Source organism: Entelurus aequoreus, linkage group LG05 (genome assembly GCF_033978785.1).
Source record: "Entelurus aequoreus isolate RoL-2023_Sb linkage group LG05, RoL_Eaeq_v1.1, whole genome shotgun sequence".
In the NCBI taxonomy this organism is placed as follows: domain Eukaryota; kingdom Metazoa; phylum Chordata; class Actinopteri; order Syngnathiformes; family Syngnathidae; genus Entelurus; species Entelurus aequoreus.
This window is the reverse complement of record NC_084735.1, coordinates 40,601,086-40,624,359: the sequence shown is the minus strand read 5'-3', so window position 1 is coordinate 40,624,359 and position 23,274 is coordinate 40,601,086. Positions and strand designations below refer to the sequence as shown.

General features: G+C 39.1%; 1 protein-coding gene across 3 annotated transcripts; it reads right to left on the bottom strand.

Annotated features, from left to right (window-relative positions):
- Positions 1–9,104: 9,104 nt before the first annotated feature.
- On the bottom strand, positions 9,105–23,274 carry LOC133650624 (protocadherin alpha-C2-like). 3 transcript variants are annotated; one of them, XM_062048101.1, is made up of 3 exons: positions 20,754–23,274; positions 13,197–13,233; positions 9,105–12,595 (listed from the first exon to the last, which is right to left on the bottom strand). In XM_062048101.1, exons 1-2 carry the CDS (start codon positions 23,184–23,186, stop codon positions 13,222–13,224), a joined length of 2,445 nt encoding a protein of 814 aa, XP_061904085.1. In that variant the 5' UTR covers positions 23,187–23,274; the 3' UTR covers positions 9,105–12,595; positions 13,197–13,221. The 3 variants fall into 3 exon arrangements, with proteins under 3 accessions (XP_061904085.1, XP_061904086.1, XP_061904084.1); XM_062048102.1 differs by having other exon boundaries at positions 9,105–12,592; XM_062048100.1 differs by lacking the exon at positions 13,197–13,233.

Here is a 23,274-nt window from a genome sequence, read left to right as displayed (position 1 = left end):
CGCTTTGCATAGTAGAGTTTTAACTTGCACTTACAGATGTAGTGACAAACTGTAGTTACTGACAGTGGTTTTCTGAAGTGTTTCTGAGCCCATTTGGGGATATCTTTTACACACTGATGTCGGTTTTTGATGCAGTACCGCCTTAAGGATCGAAGGTCACAGGCATTCAATGTTGGTTTTCAGTCTTGCTGCTTACGTGCAGTGATTTCTCCAGATTCTCTGAAACTTTTGATGATATTACGGACCGTAGGTGGTGAAATCCCTAAATTCCTTGCAATAGCCGGTTGAGAAATGTTGTTCTTAAACAACTTGCTCAGGCATTTGTTCACAAAGTGGTGACCCTCGCCCCACCCTTGTTTGTGAATGACTGAGCATTTCATGGAAGCTGCTTTTATTCCCAATCATGGCACCCACCTGTTCCCAATTAGCCTGTCCACCTGTGGAATGTTCCAAATAAGTGTTTGATGAGCATTCCTCAACTTTCTCAGTCTTTTTTGCCCTTTGTGCCAGCTTTTTTGAAAGGTGTTGCAAGCATCAAATTCCAAATGAGCTAATATTTGCAAAAAATAACAAAAGTTTTCCAGTTCAAACGTTTGCAGTCTCCATCCATCCATTTTCTACCGCTTGTCCCTTTTAAGTTGCAGGGGGTGCTGGAGCCTATCTCAGCTGCATTTGGGCGGAAGGCAAGGTACACCCTGGACAAGTCACTATCTCTTCGCAGGGCCAACACAGATAGACAACATTCACACTCACATTCACACACTAGGGCCAATTTAGTGTTGCCAATCAACCTATCCCAAGGTGCATGTGTTTGGAGGTGGGAGGAAGCTGGAGTACCCGGAGGGAACCCACACAGTCACAGGGAGAACATGCTAACTCCACACAGAAAGATCCCGAGCCGGGATTGAACCCAGGACTACTCAGGACCTTCGTATTGTGAGGCACATGCACTAACCCCTGTTCCACCGTACTGCCCTCTATTCAATTGAATATAAGTTGAAAAGGATTTGCAAATCATTCTATTCTTTTTTTTATTTACGATTTACCCAACGTGCCAACTTCACTGGTTTTGGGTTTTGTATTACTGTTTATGGCCTTACTTACATGTCAAGTGAGAATAGAAACAATTTCTGTAAAATGCAATGCCTTGTTCAAAGGTAACTGTTTCACCAGCCTCTCTTAGTGAAAGACGTGGTTGATTATGTGGTCAATGATTGTGGCACCAATTTCATCAGCGACTACTGTTCTTGCAGCCCTTGGAATGCCACCACTACGCATTTTTACATCTCTACCTTGCCCTCTCCTTGGGACTGCTCTTCTCCCCGGACCCCTTGCTCTTACTCTTCCTCGTCCAGACTTTAGTGTTTCTCTTTTTCTTTTCCCAAAAACAGCTCGAGTTTGGTTGGCCAGCATTTTATATTGTCAAAATTTAATCAAACAAAAAAAAACATCAGTAACAATTAGAAGTGGGGGAAATAATCCATTTTTAGATGCATCGCAATTCGGACATGAACGATTATAAAATCGATTAGTAAACGTCAATAATAGATAATCAATGTTTTTATAGTGAATAAAGTAATGCAGCCATTCTCACCTCATCGAGAGATCCGACCAGCTCCTTTACTATGGAACACTTATATTCTAGTTTTGCACACATTTCCATTAATGTATTACATGTGATGGGAATTTCTTATTACAAATGCATGTTTTCAAAAGTTGCAAGTGATAAACGCTTATTTAGTGAAACAAAAAGAAAAACTGCATCAATAATCTATTTTTTTATGGAATCGTAGCTCCTGAATCGTAATCGTAATCGAATCGTGAGGTGTCCAAAGATTCCTAAATCTAGTAACAATGTAAGACACAAAATACATTATGTAGTTCATAAAAAGCTGAAATGTTGATACTGATAACTAGGGGAGTCCAGATCAGATATTGGTTTTGGATGTTGGTCCGATCTCAACAAAAAACAAATGCCGGATTATGTTGTCTTGTGCTTCAATAAGCACACAATTTAGCCTTCTTTTCTTGTGTTTTAGGGAAGTCATTCACAAAAAGTTAAACAAGGTAGGCTAAAGGGATACTAGGAGCTAGCAGTTACACAGCAGCTAAGCACTCAATAGTACACAAGCTAGACATGCATCATGAGTGTCCTTAATTCCTGAGCCATTAAAACAACACATTGGCCAATATGAACAAGTATATGAAATATAAATACAAAGTCTCCAAGCCTGAAGCGTATTAAAGAGTATCCAGAAACAAACGCATAATTTAATTTACAGCATCATGAGCTTGATAAATGATTGTGGTCACTAGGTGTCGTCCCGAAAAACAATTACGTCTACCTCAAGTTAAAGACAGCGTCAATTTATTCCGGATGGTTGATAATAAATAGGTTGGTGTCTTTTTATATCTATAATTTTTCTCAGCTTGAGTAATTTCACTTGATCAAGCCATTTCTAACATACCAGACTAATACAAATGTATAAAAGGCATGTAAAATTTGTGCTGATATCGTATGGGATCAACATTGGTAACGGCCAATACTCAAGGCTTCAATATCGATATTGTATATAAGTAAGTACATTTTATTTAAATGGCACTTCTCACAGAGAGAGCTCACAAAAGTGCTTCACATGGTTAACATACAAACATTATCAGCATATATCATAAAAGCTACAACAGTAACATTGCAAATAAAATCATACAAATTGATAATAACAATAATTAATCCATAAAACGATAAAAAATGACAATGGAATACTACGGAAATATTACAGGAACGCACGCTTACAGGAATGTATTTTTAACTGCCTAATAATGTCACCGACAACACAAAGTTCTCTATTTAAATACATATCATTTCTGTTTATAGCATTTTTTTTTTCAGAAAAAACTATGTCAAAGTGGCCCCCACATGCAATGATTTTTCCGTTTGCGGCTCTTGGTGGGAAAAGTTTGGAAATCCCTGTTCCATCTTTAATGTTGATCTTTCAAAAGTTAAAACATGCATCATGCGCAGCACTGACACACACACACATATATATATATATATATATATATATATATATATATATATATATATATATATATATATATATATATATATATATAAAATCTGCCACAGGCATCACTCTCCTGATTCAGTGCACTTATAGTTCTATGCATCAGACATGTCTGCAAGCTCAAAACACACCCCTTCAATCACTTATTCCTCTGGGAATATGAAGCCTGTTCTCTATTCATGCATGCATAGACCGAAATAGATAAATAATCCAATAATTACAACAGAGCTGTCTGCTCCCCAACACTGTTGACTTCATCAAACAAAACCTTAGTGATGTACCATAAAGGCAACATGGCAGATGCTGTCTTTGGATGTCTGGCATTTTTCATGACATTTATTCGCAGATGCAATAACTCATTTGTGTTCCCTGTCTTGCTCTGTGTCTCTTTCTAAATCGGAGTGACAACCTGTTCATATCTGTTCCCGCAGCAGTGCAGTCACTGACTTATCTCTTCACACAGTCTCTGCTCCAAAGGAGAGGAAAAACATGCACAGGCGATTTCTCCATTGGGTTGTGGCCGAGTCGCACATCACATGTTGGCTTTATCTTCACCCTGGAAACCGCAGCTCTAGGTAATAAGACTCATGACCCCATTGTGTGCATGGGCTCCAGCCAGGCCATCCTCCCTGCTGTTCTGACTCTTACAAATAGGTCAAACGCCCAAATCCTGCCTCACACATCACTGTCACTGGTACATTTCTAATAGGAACATATTAATTTTATGTCCAAAAAGCCATACAGTTTGCATGAATCTGTCTTTGCATTCAGCAGCCTTGTTCCGTAATGATGTCCAATTTTACTTCCTAGTCCTAAATTATTTGACGTGTGTAATAATAGCAAAGGTTGCCATTAATTATGAACGTGCCAGACTCTTGCTGACACAGGAAGATGAAGCACGAACAGCCTTTACACTCTCAGGGATAAAACATACAGACAGAGGGCGCCAGAGAGCATTTTAATTCCCATTTAAATCCCAGCTCATGCCAAGGAGCATGAAGGACTGTTGTCATCTGCAGCCTTAAACAGAGCATTTGTATGCATATATTGAAGGTATTTATCAAATGTATGGTATAGTACGTCAGCTTATTTAAAACACTTTGATCTCAAATCAATGTCACCCACTGAAATTAATTGAAATCAATTGCTTGCGACACCAAAAACAGAACATTTTAAATTGTTAAGAAATAATACAATACATACACAATACATAGCAATAATACAGCAGTGGTTCTCAAACATTTTTCACCAAGTACCGCCTCAGAAAACACTTGGCTCTCCATGTACCACCATAATGACCAACATTAAAATACAGTAGCGTAGTAGGCCTACATATTCATTAAACACAAGGCAGAGGTTTTATTTAACATGAGGTGGCGACTTGTCCAGGGTGTACCCCGCCTTCCAGCGCCCCCCGCGACACCGAAGGGAATAAGCGGTAGAAATGGATGGATGGCCAATGTAACATCACACACAGTTTAAACAGTAACACTGTGTTTGAATATTCGATTAAGTGATTTTTTTTTGGCCATACCACGAGATGCAGCCCGCGTACCGCACAGTTTGAGAATCACTGCAACAGAATGTACTACTAACAACTACAGCAGTTTTATGAAGTAATAATATGTACAGTATTTACCTTGGAAAGTGGACTTCTACAGTATCCCCTTTCAGCTGCTTCTTTGTCAAATACACCATTAGCAGCATCTCTATATTTTCATGGATACATGTCGGCTGTTTAGATATTATTTTATTTATTTATTTTCTTGGCCGGTGTAAGACTCATTCTGCTACATGGTGCAGACTAGCAGTGATAAGCTCGAATTTCTTTGCGACACGCTTGGTCATATTTTTGATTATTTCTTTCTTGAATTAAATTAATATAATCCGCTTCTTCATTTCAGCACTGTCCATGTGTTGGGCAGATCTTACAGGGTTCACTATGCTAATGGATGGCGGAAATGCATGTATCTCAGATTTCGGAATGCAACTTAAAGGGGAACTGCACTTTTTTGGAATTTTGCCGATCGTTCACAATCCTTATGAGAGACAAGAAGAGAAACGATTGTTTTTTTTTTGCATTGTCATTTGTAAAAATGGCTCATTCTAGGTGGCAGCTAATGGGAGCAATCAATTCTACCCACAAATAACTTTAAAAATGCATTCAAAAGCCAACAACAATACTCCATTTACCTTCCATAACCTGTATAATAACCAAGCTGTACCTACATTGTTACTGTAAGAGCGAACACTGAATAACTCTTTTTCTATCATAGTAACACATCGGCGTGCTTGGGTATTAGCCGTAAAAGCTAACCACGACAAGAGAAAAGCTAGGTTCTACGTCAGTAAACAAACTGTTTTCGAGTTTGTAATGCACATCACAATGCGATTGAACACCAATATGTAGTGACTGAAAAACATGAACCATCATATCACAGTGTCTGTAAAGTATTAGCCCACATTTCATGTTTTCTTTGTACACAGTAGTTGTAATAAAACGCACAACGTGCTGCATGTATCATAATCAATATTTTAGTGACTTACTCGATGGGCAGTTGTCTGGCTACGAAGGATTTTTTCCGGTTTATTTGGGGTAAGCACTCCATTTATGTCAAAATAGCATGGCTCCAAGTTCAGGTACACCGTCAAGTCACGGCAAACTCACTTTCTCAGCTTCCGTCTGCTCCAACGTTTCACTCTTCCTTGGTGCTCACTTCTATAAGCAGCAGTTCATCCTCTGTATATTCAGCTGCAAAAAAGATACGGTTGTGAATCCTCATCTGTTCAAAAATAGTTGTTTTCGTATCTGTTACCAAGTCTGCCATGATTAGAAAACACTCGCGTTTGATTCCGGAAGAAGGAACACACATTTGTTGCAGGAAGTCGGATGTGCACTGCTATGGAAACAGAAATAAATGCGCTGAGGAAATGAGTCCTGGCATTGCTTAAGATGACCAAAATACGGTAAATATTGTACATATCACATATTATTGTTATGAACGTGTCTGTTATTACATTGTATATACTTGCAGTGTGTATATAAAACGTTGGAGGGTTTTGAAGTTGTCTTAGATGGCTTTGAAGGCTACGGTGACTCTCATTAGCCGCATCTTCCAAGCGTTTTTTAATCTTGAAAATCCCCCCTCAAAAAAAGGCATTTCTGTTCTTGTCTCTCATAATGATTGTGAACAATAGGAACAATTCCAAAAAGGTGCAGTTCTTGTGACGAAACACTCTTGAATTGAGGTAACACTGTATGACATACAACTTAAAGCATGTGGTCATTCTGTAAAACATGCAAACATATCCATGTATACTTTCCAATAAAAAGGGCTTACCAGGTCACACAATCTAGTAAAAATCCCATAAACCGCTTGTCACCAAATCTGAATATCTCTATTTTTTTATTAACCTAATCCACAGAAAAAAATGCCAGCTGCGCTTTGCCCAAATGTCAGCCAAGTAGCTTATACAATTCTATATCAACTGTAAGTTTTAGTACTGTATGGCCTTTAATGACCCCCCTCATTGATGAATGCATTCATTAATAGTGAATATGACTGTCGTGGGGGGTTTTAAGGGTAGGTGGAAGTGATCAGAGGTGGGTTGAAACATGCTACATTTACGCTGTTAGATTTATTTAAGTACATTTTTTGATACATTGTACTTGCCAGAGAAGTTTTAATGCATCAAACTTTTTATAATTACTTTTATACACTACTGTATATCATCATTATATTTATGTATAGCCTATTGGTTACTGCTTGGGCAGCATGATGGAAAAGGGGTCAGTGGGTGTGCCTCACAATAGGAAGGTCCTGGGTTCGATCCACGGGCTCGTGTGGAGTTTGCATGTTTTCCCCATGACTGCGTGTCTTTTTTTTTACGGACATTATTCCGCAGGTCAACAAAACTCGAGCTGCAGGCTGCAAATTGCCCCAGGGCTGCATTGTGGACACCCCTGTAATAACTAATAATAATATATATTTGTCACCTATAACACAAAGCTGACACTAAGTTTTGTCTTGAAATATATATGATGTCTCTTTCTAGCAAAATAAAAAAATAAATAGATGACCACCGCATACTTTGACTTTTTAGTATGGGGCCCTTGATGGAAAAGTTTTGGAATCCCCTTGTTACATTCTGTCGGTCTTGAACCCCAAGATGCAGGGAGAGCAAACGTAGCGCAGGTAAACATGACTTTAATGCCAAAAGCAAAGTAGGAATATGACACCTGTGAAGAAACAGGAAGTAAAACAAAAATAAGAGCGCAAGAAAGGAAGTTAATACAGAAATAAGGAAAAATAAAGTCAGGCAGGTCGCGACACACCTGCTCTAGTACTTTTGAGTACAATTTGTGGCTACTATTCCCACCTCCGGAGGTGACACACAATGAGCAAAATTGACTTGTTTTGCTTTTCACTTCACCCTTCCCTTCTGGAACATGCAGCACACAAACAATATATTATTGTAGAGTATAGCAGAGCAGGGGTGTCCAAACGTTTTGCCTCCAAGGGCCAAAGTGAAAATGTGCCAATGGTCCATGAGCCAAATAGTGATTGTTTGTTACCTTGCAATAGCACCACGATTGAGGAATGCAGCCTCATAATGCCGTATATGTAAATATAAGGTACTAGAGTTTATCACACAGACCATGTGCCTAATTCAGTTAACATGCAACTTTGCATTTTTTAAGTACATTTTTGACCTAAAAAAATTCAAAAAGGTCATTTTCTGCACATTTTTGCCATTTTCAGGTGTTGTTTTATACCCAGTTTGTCCTATATATTTCATCTGATCGCTTTAAAACTGTACCCAGATAGATTAGACATTTGGAGGATGCTAAATCTATAGATGTTTTGGTTAAAAGAAATGGCAGATGAGTCACCAGAATTTTACCTAAAAATATACGGGGATTTTTACACCTGCTCAGTGGCCTTGTGGTTAGAGTGTCCGTAAAAGCTACAGAATGGCCTTTTTTTGTTTTTACAGTTCATTACTAAATTGGAAAACAGTACCACTGTTATTTTTACCTCAACATTTTGGTGAATGAACCGCTACTTTTTTTTACCGCAAAATCGACGTTCCCCATTTTACTCTAAATAGAAAAATGGTAACACTGATGATTTTACAGTACATTTATGGCAACTGAGATGCCAGGTTTTTACAGTAAAATATACTAACTATTTTCTACGGCATAGCCTTGCAGACATTCCATTCATAATTGTGCATCTTGAAGAGGTCAGTATGAATGTGTATTACATTTGGTAGCCACCCTTTGGCGGGCCAAATGAAATGGCACAACGGGCCCCCGCGAGCCCCACTTTGAGCATCCTTATTACTGTGCGCTTGTTGATTTTGGATCAATTTGCAGTCTCTTTGCAGGGTCATTTTAGGACAAGTAGATATAAGGCTGGCATGCAAGACAACGTCAGTTCCCTGCCTGTCACAGCTGCATGGCTGTGAAGTCGGTCCAGCTCCAGTTGAGAAAATGTAGACCACTGTGGATAGAATGCATGGCACACAGCGCATCACAGCACGCACAGTCAGCACGCACAAATGTAGCCACAGGTGCACTGCTTACTCCCCCCTCCGACCTACTTCCAATTCTTTAAATGGACAAGTATCCAGAGGAGTTCAAGTCCTTTTGTAGCTAAGTACTGCTGAGAGGCGTGTAACCTTTTGTTCATCACTTGTGCAACATAACAAGCAATTGTCATACAAAACGTCGTACTGTACTTAACTTGACATGCTTTTTTTTTTTTTTTTTTAACAGGAAGACATAAATCAAGAAGCAAAGCATGCAGCAACTCAAGAAACCTCTGCTAGTCCCGGCCAAGCTCACGTTTGTGTGCTCCTGCCTGTTGAAGTGGAAGCACAACTCCCTCATTTGGTTTCTAAGAATGAACACAAAGGGAAACTGGGTCAGAATATTGTGTGTGAGAAGGAAGTTCAGGCAGAGCGAGCACGTCTTTGACTTGTGATAACTTTGTATTGTTCTTTGTGTTCCGTCAGAGAGACACAGCAAAGAGACCGATTTAAAAAATCTTTATTCAAACTATCATGATCAAGCAGAACATTAAAGCCAAATAAGCGACATCAAAATTGGACAATTAACTGGACTTGAAAAGAAAGCAAGGCCATTCTCTCCCATACGGTCTTTGATCTACTACTGTAAATGGGATGGGAGTGGACCGCATGTGACGTCATCCTCAAGCATACTGTACAATCTGATGGTGGAAAAAAATTGACACGAGGTGATGATGACACTAAGCAAGAACAAGCACCCCCTGTGCCATTTGATCACAGTGAAGTTACAGAAGATATCAAAAAGTCTACTTCATAAAAAAACACAAGGTAAAAAGTGGTTCCATGTACACTAAATGCATCTACTGGTTTTGGAAAACAAAAAGCTGAGTCATTATCTTTCAACGTCTGTGTTGTTTGATTATACATTGTAGTAGTTCGTCATAGGATAACCATCATTTTCTGGCGCCGGTTCCCACAAGAATTTAGTAGGATTATGCACAATGCAAAATACATTGGTACCTCAGCTTAAGAGTGCCCCAACTTAGTTTTTTGTACCATTTGACCCTTATTCTGAATTTATTTTGACGCATGATTTAAATAAATCAATATTTTGTTGACTCGATCCTTGGCTTTTCAACCAAGAAAACCCGGGTAGTTTACATCAATTGGTGCCCAACCATGATTCGAAGTACGATCACTGCGACCACAACGCTGAGTATTAACCACTTTTTGAGCAAAAAAACATATTTTTAGGAAAAAACAAGAATAACAGAAGAAGTGATCAATAAAATACAGTGGTACTTCAACTTAAGAGTGTTTTGAGATAAGAGCTGTTGGTCGTCTAATTGTATTGCTTTAAGTTGTTAGCAAAAAATTGAGTTACAAGCATCTCCGCCACTAGTTAGTGCTGCAAATATCACAGTGAACCCCGTAAGATCCGCCCAAAACGTTCAATCTGTTTCACCAGCATTATCTTTTCGCTAGAGATAGACACATTTTGGTTTTCCAATCATAGAAAGGAGGAAAGTGAGTGTGAAGGACAGTGCTGAGAAGAAGAAGAGGATGATGGTGCATGAATTAAAGAAATAAATTGTCATGAGAAAATCTCGGCAAACCAATTCTAGCATATCACTGCTAGTCTGCGCCATACTGAAGCAGAATGAGTCTAACGCCAGCAAAGAATGTTAAAATAATATCCAAACGTTGGAAATGTATCCATTAAAATATGGAAAGGCGGCTGATGGTGTGTTTGACGGAGAAGCAGCTGGAAGGAGATACAGTAAAAGTCCAGTCTCCAAGAGAAATGATGTATTTTATTATTACATTACTCTATAAAACTACTGTAGTTGTTAGTAGTACATTCAATTGTATTATTTGTTATACAGTATTTCTTATCTAAAAGTTGTATTTTTATTTTTAAAAAGGCACAGAGGTGTACCCCGCCTTCTGCCTGAGTGCAGCTGGGATACGCTCCATGTTAGAATTGTGCTGTTTTTGCACCAATTAGATTGATGCCTATTCATTTCAATCGGAGAGGATTGGAAATTGAAGTGTTTTGAGTTAAAGGCTCCGTCACAGAACCAATTTAGGTTGTAAGTTGAGGTATTACTGTATATAAACAAAAGTAGCAATGAGTCATTCTTTATTTGAATGCATGCCATTCATAATGATAAAGACCTCAGCTAAGAAAAACAACAGGAGAGGTCTGTCACACAACCAATTAAGCTTGTCAGTTGAAGCACGACTGTACTTGTCATTATGATTTGTTATTCAAAATGTCCAAAACCATACTAAAATATAATCATTACATTTTTTGTTTTGTTAAATGTTCACAGTATTGGCATGTGCTTGCTGCACAATGATGAAATATAATGTCTAACATTTCATTGGATTTCCTACTAAATTCTTGTCTGAGGACGTTGATGTACAATACAGCTCAAAATGCCATAAGTTCATTCTTTAAAAGTCACATACATATCTTTTTACAATGCAGAAGGCACGCAAAGAGCTTATCGGATGTGCAATGACGTGCACTTTAGAAATTGACTGGTTTAGAAATTGAACGCACAAATGCAAAGTAAAAGATCCCTCCCAACATCAGTAGTCTTACCGACCAATACTATAAACATGTATAAGTGTCACATAAATACCAAGCAAAAGGAGTAAAACAGATTTTGCTGACAGTCTCTTGATTGCGTTGCTTTGGAGAATGCTCTTAACCGTTTGTGCATATTGTACAGTTGTTTTTTTTTATCTTCATACCTATGTTCTCTTGATAAAATACTTCAAGTTATTAGAGTTGATCACTTAGCACCCAAATGATTTGCTTTATTCAGCCCCTTGTTTCGGAGAACTGTCAAAAGCCTTGCCACCTCAGAGGTCAAAAAGTAAGAGAAAAGTATTGTTTCTTTTTTAAAACTACAGTATACCAAAACATCAAATCCACCATACTACACATATGCAACACAAAATGCCCTTGAAGAAGCTCACGGAAGCAGCATTACAATTTAAGACATAATACCTATAAAAGAGTGTGGAAAATGAATCTACCTCGCCTTGACTTTCATTCATTCATGACCAAGATTAATACATTTGAAAACTCTTGTTGACATAAATTGATAGATGTATCATTAAAATATTTTTATTGCCAGCTTATTTGATCAATAGGAAAAAGATGGACTGCTTTTTATGTAACATTTTTTTAAGTGGTGCTATGGTTTTTGAATCCACTTTGACCTCATTGCAGTCCGTAATGTCATCGTTCCTCTCATCCAACATTCTGTTAGAGCACCGTCATCACTCATTCCAAGTACCTTAGGAATAAATCATTACCAACGCCATGGAGGTTCTGTCCCCAAACGTTATTTTTAACAGCACATATGCCAAACACTTGATATTTTTGAAGTATTCAAAATATTACCAAGTATATTACAGACACACAAAGCCCACCAGAGCTTTTATTCCCCCCGCCATCGCAACGAGCTCCTCCTACAAAACATTGTATAAAAATGTTCTTCCATTGTTTTTTCTTGCATTTTTACACATTTGTGACAGAGGAGTACAATATGAGATATCAAATTGCCAGAAAAAAAATAAAATATAGTATTTGAAGCCTGGATGATTGAGATGATCAGCTACAATTCAGTTGTACTGAAGAATTAAGTTGACCCGGACTCATATTGATTAGGCATGTTTTGTATTTAGCACTACTAAATGTTTCAGCTTTAATAAAGAGAACCTGCAAAAAAGGAAAAATGCATGGGGCTACATCTCCATAATATTCAAAATTCCACCTCTTTGTCCAAATCAAGTATGTTTTAGAATCATGCAGATTCATGCCGGAAAGATAGGATCTGTGATGATTAATGGCTGATATTTGGATAGTTTGAGGACAGAAGAGTTGGCTTGGAGGGACTGAAGGAACATTTTGTATAAGAGCCCAAGAGTTCCAGGAAGAGATGATTACATCACGGCAGTTTTCTTCTGGTTGCCTGCTGAGAAACAGAACATGGAATTAGGATCGACACGAGCATGCTGAAGATTACAGAAAGTCCTCACTCATGCAACAGTGGATCGTGACTGGTTACTGCCACTGTTATGGTGGAAAACAATTCAAATTAGGTGTAATTTGCAAATAATGTTGATCAATCCAATCAAAAACAGCAAAACAAAGTCATCATAGTGTTGATAAAGCATGCACAGGCAGGCATCATAATATACATTTTGGCCATCACTTAGTCCTGAAGTTTGGCCAAGCTGGCCAGATGTGCACAACACGACTCTGACCAGCAGCCAATTTCATTCTAATCCCCGCTCTCAGTAAGCTGATAGGTTTCCACACTTGAGACCCGAGCCAATTTAGATACAGCATTTTAAAATGGCATCGAAGCGGGTGTTCAGTGAAGAGTGAGTGAGGCCCAATGTGGACAAATGCGGGGCTACGATTCATCCAGGGAAACATAAATCATAGGATTTAAGTTACTTGATGAATTATAACTGAAAATTTGAGTTCAAAATACAAACATGTGATCTGTATGTCAAATAGAATCAGATTGAACAGAAAGCCCTATGTTATGTAGATAGCAACCAGCATACCTCCAGTTGTAGATTGGACTTCCTTTCATTTTGAGTACTTAAGAACAGAAGAAGGAGACAAGTTGGACAATAAGTGAGTATGTCAAACATGTACTTACAATGCACAAACATCATCAACAATGATACTCCATATACAGTATATATTTACAGACCTGCCAACCTCATACAAACGTTTGTACATACATGCATATAATTTGGGCTTTTTCTGTTTACGCTGTTTGTTTTTTTTGCTCTATTCATCCTGTTTTGCTGGGTTTTTTGTTGTTTGATTGTATTTCTAAATGAGCGAATAAAAAAATGAGCCACCGGCTGCAAATGAATTTCACCCGGGTTGACGTCAACTCAGATGAGCAAACACAACTCTCATGGACTATTTAGCTTGTTAGATATTTTCTGCAGCTGCTTGTGTTACATCAGTCACTCTTACTGCAAATGTTGATCCGAAATCAGAGGACGATGCGTTTTTGAAAGTAGGTGGTACACCCTCTGATTGGGCATCGATGGGAAGGGGGTCTTACATTCCGATTCTCCCTGAACCATCCACATTATTAAGTTACACTTGCATTAATAAAATGTTTTTTTTTTTTTTTAACCCTCCACTTTTTGCCACACACACACACACACACACACACACACACACACACACACACACACACACACACACACACACACACACACACACACACACACACACACACACACACACACACACACACACACACACACACACACACACACACACACACACACACAAACCACCACTCTCATGTGCGTTCTATTGCAGAGGCCGTGTGGAAACAATGTCCGTATATTTAAAGTTAATGAGGCCCTGATTTTATAAATGTTTGTCAATTACACTCATTGAATGATTAACCGAAGCAACATAATATAAATTGAAGCTTATATTAAATTATATTTTTCTACAGTGTACAATTAATCGATTATTCGTTGTAGCCATACTTGTCATCACCTATTATTAAACAAATTAAGGTACAGTGTTTTATCATGTTAATGTTATTTTTGTGTGTGTCCATTTTGGAACGTTGACATTTCACATTCATTGTTAAAATTGGGTATTTTTTTTACATGTTGTATTAACGATAAATAACTTATTCCATATGAGTTAAGGTTTTATGATTGCGACGGATTATTTTTATTTTGGAAAAAGCGATTGTATTGAACCATGGAGGTTCTACAGAAGGGCTGAAGATGCACCAGACTTCCTGCATGATACAGCTCATTTAGCACATCTTGTCCTTGAAGAGAACCGTACCATGTCTGCGTTCTTGCAAGTCCTGACGCTCTCCCACTACAAACTACTGTGATATGCATCTGGGAGAAATGACCTACATTACACAATGGACAGTGGAACATTATCTGAGTGGGTATGGGTATGAGTGTGTGTGTGTGTGTGTGTGTGTGTGTGTGTGTGTGTGTGTGTGTGGGGTGGGGGGTTTATTAGTTTGACCTAATTATTCAACGTGATTGCTTGTGGGCTCTTTTCAATACTCTAATAATTAACAGTGTGATCAGGTCTTTTTGTTAATCACATGTTTACCCCCTGCCTAGATGATGGTTTCACCCCTGTCCATTTCTTTGTTGCTGTTTTATGTGTTCAGGATCACAAATGAATGTGTAATAAATCTAAAATAGGGTGTTTTGTCACCCAATGGAATTTACATTTTCTATTTTGTTTGGTTGCTACCATTGTTTCTGACAAAAATAGATTGTGACGCAGTTACAGCATTGAGGGGTTATTATTAATTTATTATCATTTAACGATTACTGTATTTTTTTGACTATAAGGCACACTTACAATCATTTCATTTTCTCAAAAATGGACAGTACACCTTGTAACCCGGTGTACTTAATATATGGATTAATTCTGGTTGTGCTGACCGACCTCGTAGCAATTTTATTTGGTACATGGTGTAGTGATAAGTGTGATCCGTAGATGGCAGTCACACATAAGAGATATGTGTGCACTGCAGGCTGTCGCCTGTTCTATAAATGACTCTAGCAAGTACAGGTTAGCAAGCGAGCCCAAAATTATCACGTTTCATTGAGTATATAGAACATTACACACGGCGCTCAAAAATCTGTCAAAAGTTTTAGTACAACTTTGGTAGTCAGATTTGCTGTGCTTTAACCTATGTGTATCATTATGGGATGTGTACGAGGACCCCAAAATGGCACCTATTAGGAGACTTATTATCTGGCGTTTTGTTTCGACCTATTATGCAAAACAAACTTTTCTTACATATTGGCACCTGCTGTTGTGTATTTGGGATCTGCATAAGTCCTGAAAATTTGCGTGTGGGTGCAATTGTAGCCCGCGCCGTAGCTCTTTCTTTTTAAATAAATGATAAATGGGTTATACTTGTATAGCGCTTTTCTACCTTCAAGGTACTCAAAGCGCTTTGACAGTATTTCCACATTTACCCATTCACACACGCATTCACACACTGATGGCGGGAGCTGCCATGCAAGGCGCTAACCAGCAGCCATCAGAGGCAAAGGGTGAAGTGTCTTGCCCAAGGACACAACGGACGTGACTAGGAAGGTAGAAGGTGGGAATTGAACCCCAGTAACCAGCAACACTCCGATTGCTGGCACAGCCACTCTACCAACTTCGCCACGCCATCCTTTTGTTGTGTGGCAGTGATCCTGCGCTGTTGCCATTTCTAATAGAGTTATAACATATCTGTCAGTAGATTCGCTATGGAAGTGCTAAAATTAGCTGTGCAACAAAGATGATGAGGAGAAGACACCGTCAAAGTGGAGCCACATAAATAAGACCCGCCCACAAAACGGCGCATCCTGAAGAGACAGTCAGAAAGCAGCTTAAAAATGGTCTATAAAACATAATTTATGCAGCATTTTGACCGAATAACTACCCTTTTCATATTTTATGTAGAACACAAGGAAGTGTTTTAAATTAGTGTTTAAAAAAAAAAGTCATAATATGACCCCTTTAGTGCACCTTATAATCCGGTGTGCCTTTTATATGAAAATAGACCTGAATAGAAACGCTCATCGGCCTTGCGCATTATAATCCGGCGCGCTTTATGGTCCAAAAAAATATGATAATCAAAGCAAGAGAATCTAAACCAAAGCTCCAATCGATTAATCATTGCAGCCCTAGTATATATGATATGTATCTTGTAATAATATACTGAATATTGTTATATATCAGGTGATTATGTATTGTATTGTTAATCAACAATGAGAAGATTATGTGTAAGTGATGGGGCAGGATGCACATTATAAGCTTTGCTTCTTCTTGCTCTTTTTGGGACACACAACATGTTCTGTTTTGTTTAATTATTTTAATATTACTAATGTTTTTTTTTTCTCCAAATGATAATATTGTATTGAAGATTATATTTTTTTTCTCTTTGAATTGTGTCGATGCTAAGTATTTTTGGTCTTTTTTGTGTCCGAAAAAAAGAAAAAAGGGTGGCTACAGTAAAGTAGGTATTGGTTCACAACCCTTGTCATGCAAGTTATTATACAACATACATTATTATGCTATTTAGAATTTTAAATGAAATTAATTTGAACTACTTACTGTTAATGGCTTGGCTACTATAGTTACAAAAGTCCCTGAACACACCATTTAGTTGTCTTGTCAGCACATTGTGTTAGTGTTAGCTGCACTAAAGGTTACCCCTGGTAGTAACTGTTTTTATTATTATTGTCAAACGATTTCATTTTTTAAAATCAGATTAGTTAATCACAGTAAATTAATTGCTTGCATAATTTGAATAATCTTTAAAAAACACTCCAATATTTTGGCACAAATGAATTGTATTGTCAAACTGTCATACAGGAACTACTACCAGCATTAGAATTCTTCAATATGGTTGGTTATGAAGGCTAACTCAACTAAACCAGTATGTCTTATGGCTCTGGTTCACTCTCCCATCCACTCATCTACTTCCGCTTTTACGAAAAATCCAATCGTAAAAACCTCATTCTGAATTTGGGTTCAGTTTAAGCGCTATTTTGGCTCACAGACTATTTCTAGTCTTGCACCCATCACTGCTAATCATGCTTTGCCCCCCTCTCTTGTAGATAGTGCTTTTTAAAGGTGGTCAAGTTTGGGGAGCAACAACATTAAAGATGTATACATTGACAACACTTTTGCCTCTTTCCAGCAGCTTTGTGATAAATGTTCACTCCTATCAACACCTTTTTAGATATCTACAGATCCGCAGTTTTGTTAGTAATACTTTCCCTAGGTTTCCAGATTTACCGACTGACACAATTTAAATGTGTTTTCTAACACTGCTTTCAATTTTAAAAGAATCAATTACACATACTTATAACCATGTTTTTCTTTTGAGTCCCGAGTCTCGAAATTCAATTCAGTCACTTTGGGAGGAGGATTTAGGAGTGACCCTATCTGAGGATAGCTGGACAGAGATTTTAAGGAAAGTTCCTAAGTATTTTATTTGTGCCAGAGACAGCCTTATTCAATGCAAGCTGATACATCGTACTTATTATGCCAAGGTTCGACTAGCTAAGATGTGTGACCGAATATCTGTATCGTGTCGTCGGTGCCAACGGTCTCCAGCTAATTTAATAAATATGTTTAGCTCCTCCCATCCCTGCATCCCTGAACAGAGAATGGACGGACGTTTTTCACACTTTTGTCTTTGGTCACTGGCAAAAAGATTGAACCAAATCTTCTAAGTGTACTATTTGGGGTAGCACCTCAGTCATCTACCCTTAGCAAATCTAAAAATAATCTTGTAGAATTCACTACTTTTTTGGTTAAAAGACTCATTGTATTAAATTGGAAGGCAACAGCGCCTCCTTGCTACACCCGCTGGATTAAAGGTGTTCTGTATTTTGTCAAATTGGAGAAGATTAGGCTGACATTGACTGGTTGTTCTGTGAAGTTTCATGAACTGTGGGGTGCCTTTCTGAGATATGTCGGAGAAACGGATCTCCAAATTAACCCTGGTTGAATTACAATTGAAATGTGGGTGGTTGATGAGTCCTTTGTGTGCTTGTGGGTTGCTATGTCTCTCTAAGGTCATTCAGGAATGCAGCTGCATGTGGTTTTATCTGTCTGCGGTTTCTAACTGTGTTTCTTATTATTATTTTATAATTATTACAATTGTTTTATTTTGTTTTACTTGTAGGGACAAAAACACAGCGAAACAATTCATGTCATTTAAATGTGTCTGAAAATCAATAAACAAATGTTTATTGATACAGGAATATTTTTACTTGAATACTCGCCATTTTTTAAAGTCAGTTTTCAAGTCACTTCCAAGTGTATTTTGAAGTGACATTTGTCTTCAAGCATGCCGATGGGAGTCTCCTCACTCATTTTTGAACTAAGGTGTGTGTCAAACACAATGGGGCCTTCCACATCATTAAATATGGCCCGTCACGCCATTCAATGTGGTCTTCGATTTCATTTCATTGTTTAATGTCATCTGCCACGTCTGTTACCGTGGTCTTCCACGTCATTTAGAGTGGTCTGCCACAGTTTTTATTGTGGTCTGCCGCTAAATTTAATGTAGTCTGCCACATCATTTATTGTGGTCCGCCAAATAATTTAATGTGGCCTACCACGCCATTCACAATGGCCTGTCGCATCAAAACGTGATTCGCCATGTCATTCAACGTGGCCGTGTGAGTGCATTAAAAATTGCGATGTGACCCTTGATAAAAACGAGTTTGACACCCCCGCACTAAGGTATGCTTTGATTGACCTGATCTTTGGTGAAATTAAACTGTGTTTTATACATGAATAATGCATTATTTGTTTGTAAGTAATCACAGTTAACTTGTTATTTTTGACACCCCTAATCTAACACCAAACATTTTGGGAATTGGGGGAGAAATGTAATTTTGCTTACGCTCCAAAAAAACATTGGGATACCCTTTACAATATTTTTTGTTGTTGTTTTTGCATTTGGCTAGCAACCCTTGCTATGAAAGTTATTATACAACATACTAGGGTTGTTCCGATACCAATAATTTGGTACCGGTACCGGTACCAAAATGTATATCAATACTTTTCGATACTTTGATACATTTCCAAATAAAAGGAACTACGAAAAAGTGTCAATTTTGGCTTTATGTTAACAGAAAATCTTACAATACAATAAACATTTGTTTCCTATAGCACTCAAAGAACAATTTTTGAAGGTTAAAATATAAATTAAAGGGCATTAAACACATTGTGTTTTTCTTGTTGCACTCAAAGAACAATTTACAATTTTCCATATTACATATAGTCTGCCATAATCAAAGATTATATTAGAATATAATAAAAAAGCTTTATTTAAATTAAATTAAATGCTTCCTGATTTATGGTTGCCAATCCTGGTATGTGCTTTAAGAACAATACAATTATTAGTAAGTACTAAAAGCAAAACTATGGATAAATGTACCCAGATAAGCCATGTAGCAGGTAAAACACACATCTGTTCAAGATAAAACACAAATTGTAGCAATTTGTTACCAAATTCAGTAATTTTAATTGCACTAGTTGACGTTAGATGGGCGGTCCGCTAATATTTGGCATCAAGCCAAGCAGCTGTGTGCGCGTCTGCTTATCTACATGTTATGTATCTTATGAGCGTACAGCATGTGTGTTTGCGAGAATGTCAACGTGTTGGCTGAGTGACGTCAGTGAGTGAGTGGGCGAGTACAGAGAGAGAGGTCCGGTTGTGTCCTGCAAAACTAATAATAAAGCAACCAGATTGTCACAAACCGAAAAGTGGATCTTAGCAGACCCATTGCGGGTTAAAGTGAACTGAAGGGAACGTCCCCCTGTGCGCCTCTACTACGGTCTGCACCGGAGCCGAACAGCAGGATAGGTGCAACAACAAAATTATTACCTGTCACTCTTTATAACTTCTTGTGCAGATCTGAATGCTTATTATTTACATGTTTACCTAAGTTTGAAGCAAAGGTGGTAATGCTAATCACCACATTTGGCGAGGCGTGTTTTAAAGCAACACTTGAAGCGCAGCGCTTCCGTGTTTAAAGTGTCACCTTTACCGTTAGTTTTGAAGCCCAGATATCTCTATATTACGTTTCACGCACACTTTATTAACCAGTATAATTGTTGTTTTTTGCCATTCCTCCTCTCCAAGATGTTATTGCTTGTATGCACTTTGTGTGTGCGTTTTGACACACTCAACATTATGCGCCTCGGCTCTGTAGTCACCGCCGCACAGCGGCATTCAGATGAAAGAACGGTACCGGTACTTTTCAAAGGCAGTATAGTACCGATTTCAATCAATTAGTATCGTGGTACTTTATTAGTACCGGTATACCGAACAACCCTACAACATACATTGATATTTTATTTAGAAACATGTTTGATTTTAACAAATTACTATTAATGGCTTGGTTACCATGATTCAAAAAGTTTCTAAACACGCCTTATCAGCCCATTGTGTACATTTCATGCTCCACAAAACTTACTACTGGAAAAAAATTGTGTTTTTAATAATGTTCGTTTTGTAGTTTGGACTAAAAATGACACTAGCATAATGTTATAGGTTGGATCTCACAGGTACGTACCTCCAGTGTGGATGCTCTGGACTCCGTGGTCTCACTTGGCCCTATGCTCCTGGGTATACTGGACACAAAGTAGCCGGCTCCTTTGGGTATTATGGGCTGTCTTACGACGACTTTGCCTTTCCTGGTCTCTGCGAGGAACAGACTGTACCAGTAGGCATCGCTGGAGATCAAGGTGGAGTCAGCAATTGTGGAGCTCCTCTGGCTGATCACACTATTCCTGCTGATCACACTGTTCCTATTAACTGGAGGTATCTTGATGGCTTTTGGCTTTGGTTTTTGACACTTGAGCACAATAATAACTAAGATGGTGATAAGCAGCAAGAAGGAAACAGCCCCTAAACCGATGACTAAATACAAGTTCAGGTCCGTGAAGACGTCATACTCTAGTGGCAACTCTGTCGTCTCTGAAAAGGCCATTGCATTTTCCACTGTGGATATTTTAATGGTGACCGTGGCTGATAGAGCAGGGTCGCCGTTGTCTTTCGCGACGATGACTAGACGCTGTTGCCGGGGGTCTCTGTAGCTGAACATTCTTGTGGTCCGAATCTCGCCGTTGTATTGATCGAGACTGAAGAGGCTTGTGTCAGTGATTTGCAAGAGCTGATAAGTGACCCTGGCGTTTTGCTCGGAGTCTGCATCGATGGCAATCACTTTCGCTACTAAATGTCCCTTATCTGTAGACCTTGGTATAACCTCTTCGACAACAGACCCCTGTGCCCGCCATGGCGACACTATGACAGGGGTGTTGTCATTTTGGTCCAGAATGATGATGTGAACCGTCACATTACTGCTCAATGGAGGAACACCTGAGTCCCTGGCCTCAATATGGAAAAGATATTCCCGCTCTCTTTCATAGTCAAATGTCTTCAACGCATAAAGGTCTCCATTCTCTGGATTGATGGAGAACAGCATTGACACGGATGTGTTCACTATCTCCTTCTCCATTATGAAATACACCAAGTACTGGTTCTCATTCAGATCCGGGTCAAACGCGCTCAGAGATGTCAGCAGGGCCCCTGGCAGATTATTCTCCATGACGTGGATGGTGTAGAAGGACTGAGGGAATGTGGGTGCATTGTCATTGATATCATGGATCTCTAAAGTGAAGGTCTCGCTTTCAGTCAGTGGCGGCGACCCTTTATCCGACACTCTCAGTGTTATTTCATATTTACTCTGTATCTCCCTATCCAGTGGCTTTGAAATCAGTAGCTCAAAGTAACCCTCTGAGGATTGATTCAGGGTGAAGGGGAGGATTTCCTGCTGACTTAAAGTGAGCTCCACTTGCCCGTTGCGGCCGGAGTCCCTGTCCTGGACGCTTACCACCGCGATCAGCATCCCCACAGCGGCATTCTCCGTCACAGCGCTTTTTAGAGACTTGATGGTCAGCTCAGGATAGTTGTCGTTCAAATCCGTGATGGACACCATCACCTTACACTGCCCTGACAGCTGGGTCGCCCCTCTGTCCTGGGCTTGGATGTGCATCTCAAAATTCTGACTCTCTTCAAAATCGATCACGCCCTTTACTTTGATCTCGCCGGAATTTGGGTCAAGTGAGAAGAGCTCCTGTGTCTTCTCAGAAGTGTAAAGCGTGTACGAATACAACAACTGGGCGTTTGTGCCTTCATCTAAATCTGTTGCATTTAAGGTCATAACCACAGTCCCTGCAACAGTGTTTTCTGAAACATTGACTTCAAATACGGGTTGACTGAACAAGGGGGCGTTGTCATTGATATCCAGCACATTAATAATGATACTGGCTGTACCCGAGCGGGGAGGAACCCCTCCATCCACAGCGGTTAAAATTAGATCATGCACTTCACCTGCCTCCCGGTCCAAATTGCCATTCAGAACCAAATCGACATATTTGGAGCCGTCACTGCCAGTTTGAATGTCAATGCTAAAGTATTTGCTCTTGCTTAAATAGTAAGTCTTTATTGAATTAGCTCCAACATCTGCATCGACAGCATTTGTTAATGAGAATCTCTCACCGGGAAGGGTTGCCTCGGAAACATCCAAATAAATGGTCTTCCTCCGAAACACTGGAGCGTTGTCATTGATGTCCATGATTTCCAGTTCGATGTTGAAAATACGAATGGGGTTTTCTAGTATGACATCCATTTTCAGAAAGCATGAGGTTGTTTTTGTCATGCAGATGCTTTCCCGGTCGATCTTCTCGCGGATGATCAGATCCCCGGTTTCTTTGTTGATGTCGAGGTAATTCTTGCTGTGAATGACATCCAGCTTTGCTTGCCGTTCCACCATGCTGCGCACATCCAGACCCAAATCGGTGGCCAGGTTTGCAACAAAGGAACCTTCTTCCATCTCCTCCGGAATGGAGTAGCGGGTGATGGCAAGCACAAACCCCCACAGTGCACTGAACGTAAAAACTGCGAGGAGCAATTGGGTCCGTGGAGGAGCCTTCAGAGGAGCCATGGTGCAGGCTTTTAAAGATAGCAATGAGGCAAATGTGTCCTAATGCTCAGGCTGTCTGGATGCGAGGAAGCGCTGGTGTCATTCTTGC

Bases quoted from the DNA above. Each gene is read 5' to 3' on its own strand.
- LOC133650624 (XM_062048100.1), bottom strand. From the start codon at position 23,186: ATGGCTCCTCTGAAGGCTCCTCCACGGACCCAATTGCTCCTCGCAGTT. The intron at 12,596-20,753 runs GTACGTACCTGT...TCTGTTTCTCAG, and splicing joins CCAGAGCATCCACACTGGAG to CAGGCAACCAGAAGAAAACT.